The sequence below is a fragment of the Eimeria mitis genome, genomic scaffold, assembly GCF_000499745.2.
Source record: "Eimeria mitis Houghton genomic scaffold, Emh_scaff7, whole genome shotgun sequence".
NCBI classification, from domain to species: Eukaryota; Apicomplexa; class Conoidasida; order Eucoccidiorida; family Eimeriidae; genus Eimeria; species Eimeria mitis.
In genome coordinates this window covers 599-1172 of record NW_013575089.1, presented here as the reverse complement: position 1 = coordinate 1172, position 574 = coordinate 599, and the positions used below count along the sequence as shown (strand labels likewise).

General features: G+C 50.3%; 1 protein-coding gene across 1 annotated transcript in view; it reads left to right on the top strand.

The window, feature by feature from the left end:
- Positions 1-574, top strand: part of EMH_0098560 (major facilitator superfamily domain-containing protein, putative) — a gene marked incomplete at both ends in the record, with an annotated part of 2214 nt that overhangs the window by 1447 nt on the left and 193 nt on the right. Inside the window, one exon of the mRNA XM_013501501.1 lies at positions 20-202. Coding sequence (XP_013356955.1) covers positions 20-202 — 183 coding nt within the window. The remainder of the gene's footprint in view (positions 1-19; positions 203-574) is intronic.

Sequence of the window (574 nt, the reverse complement as noted above, 5' to 3'; positions counted from 1 at the left end):
GTATGCATGGCTGTGTGAGGACGAACCCCCCACCCCCACCGCAGCAGCAGCAGCAGCAGCAGCAGCAGCAACAGCAGCAGCAGAATCAGACTCAGCTCTGCTTCTATGCGACGCCCAGGACGCAGCTGTATCTCCTCTCTTCACCGTTGCTATGGTGTCTCATTCTCTTATGTCTGCTGTTGCTGGTGCCCTGCTAGATAGAGTGGGCCCGAAGACAACAGCAGTACTGGGTCAATGCTTAAACATAATAGGATGGTTGCTGCTGGGTTTCTCTGGGCCCTCTTTCCGCTGCTATATACCTGCGTTTATATGTATAGGCCTCGGCACTGACACGTGCTATCTCCCCTTATTAAAAATTGTTATGAAATTTGTTAATAAGAGAGGTACTGTATTTTCTTTGTTGGGGACTGCATGCACTGCTTCTTTTGCTGTTCCTTTTGTATTAGAGTCTATGTGGCGAGCTCACCCACATTGGGGCTTTCATACACTCTGTGGGGTTTATATACTTGTTGGGCCGGGAGTCTGTATACTCATCGCACTGCTGCTGCTGCCTTGGCGGTGCAGTGAACAGCAG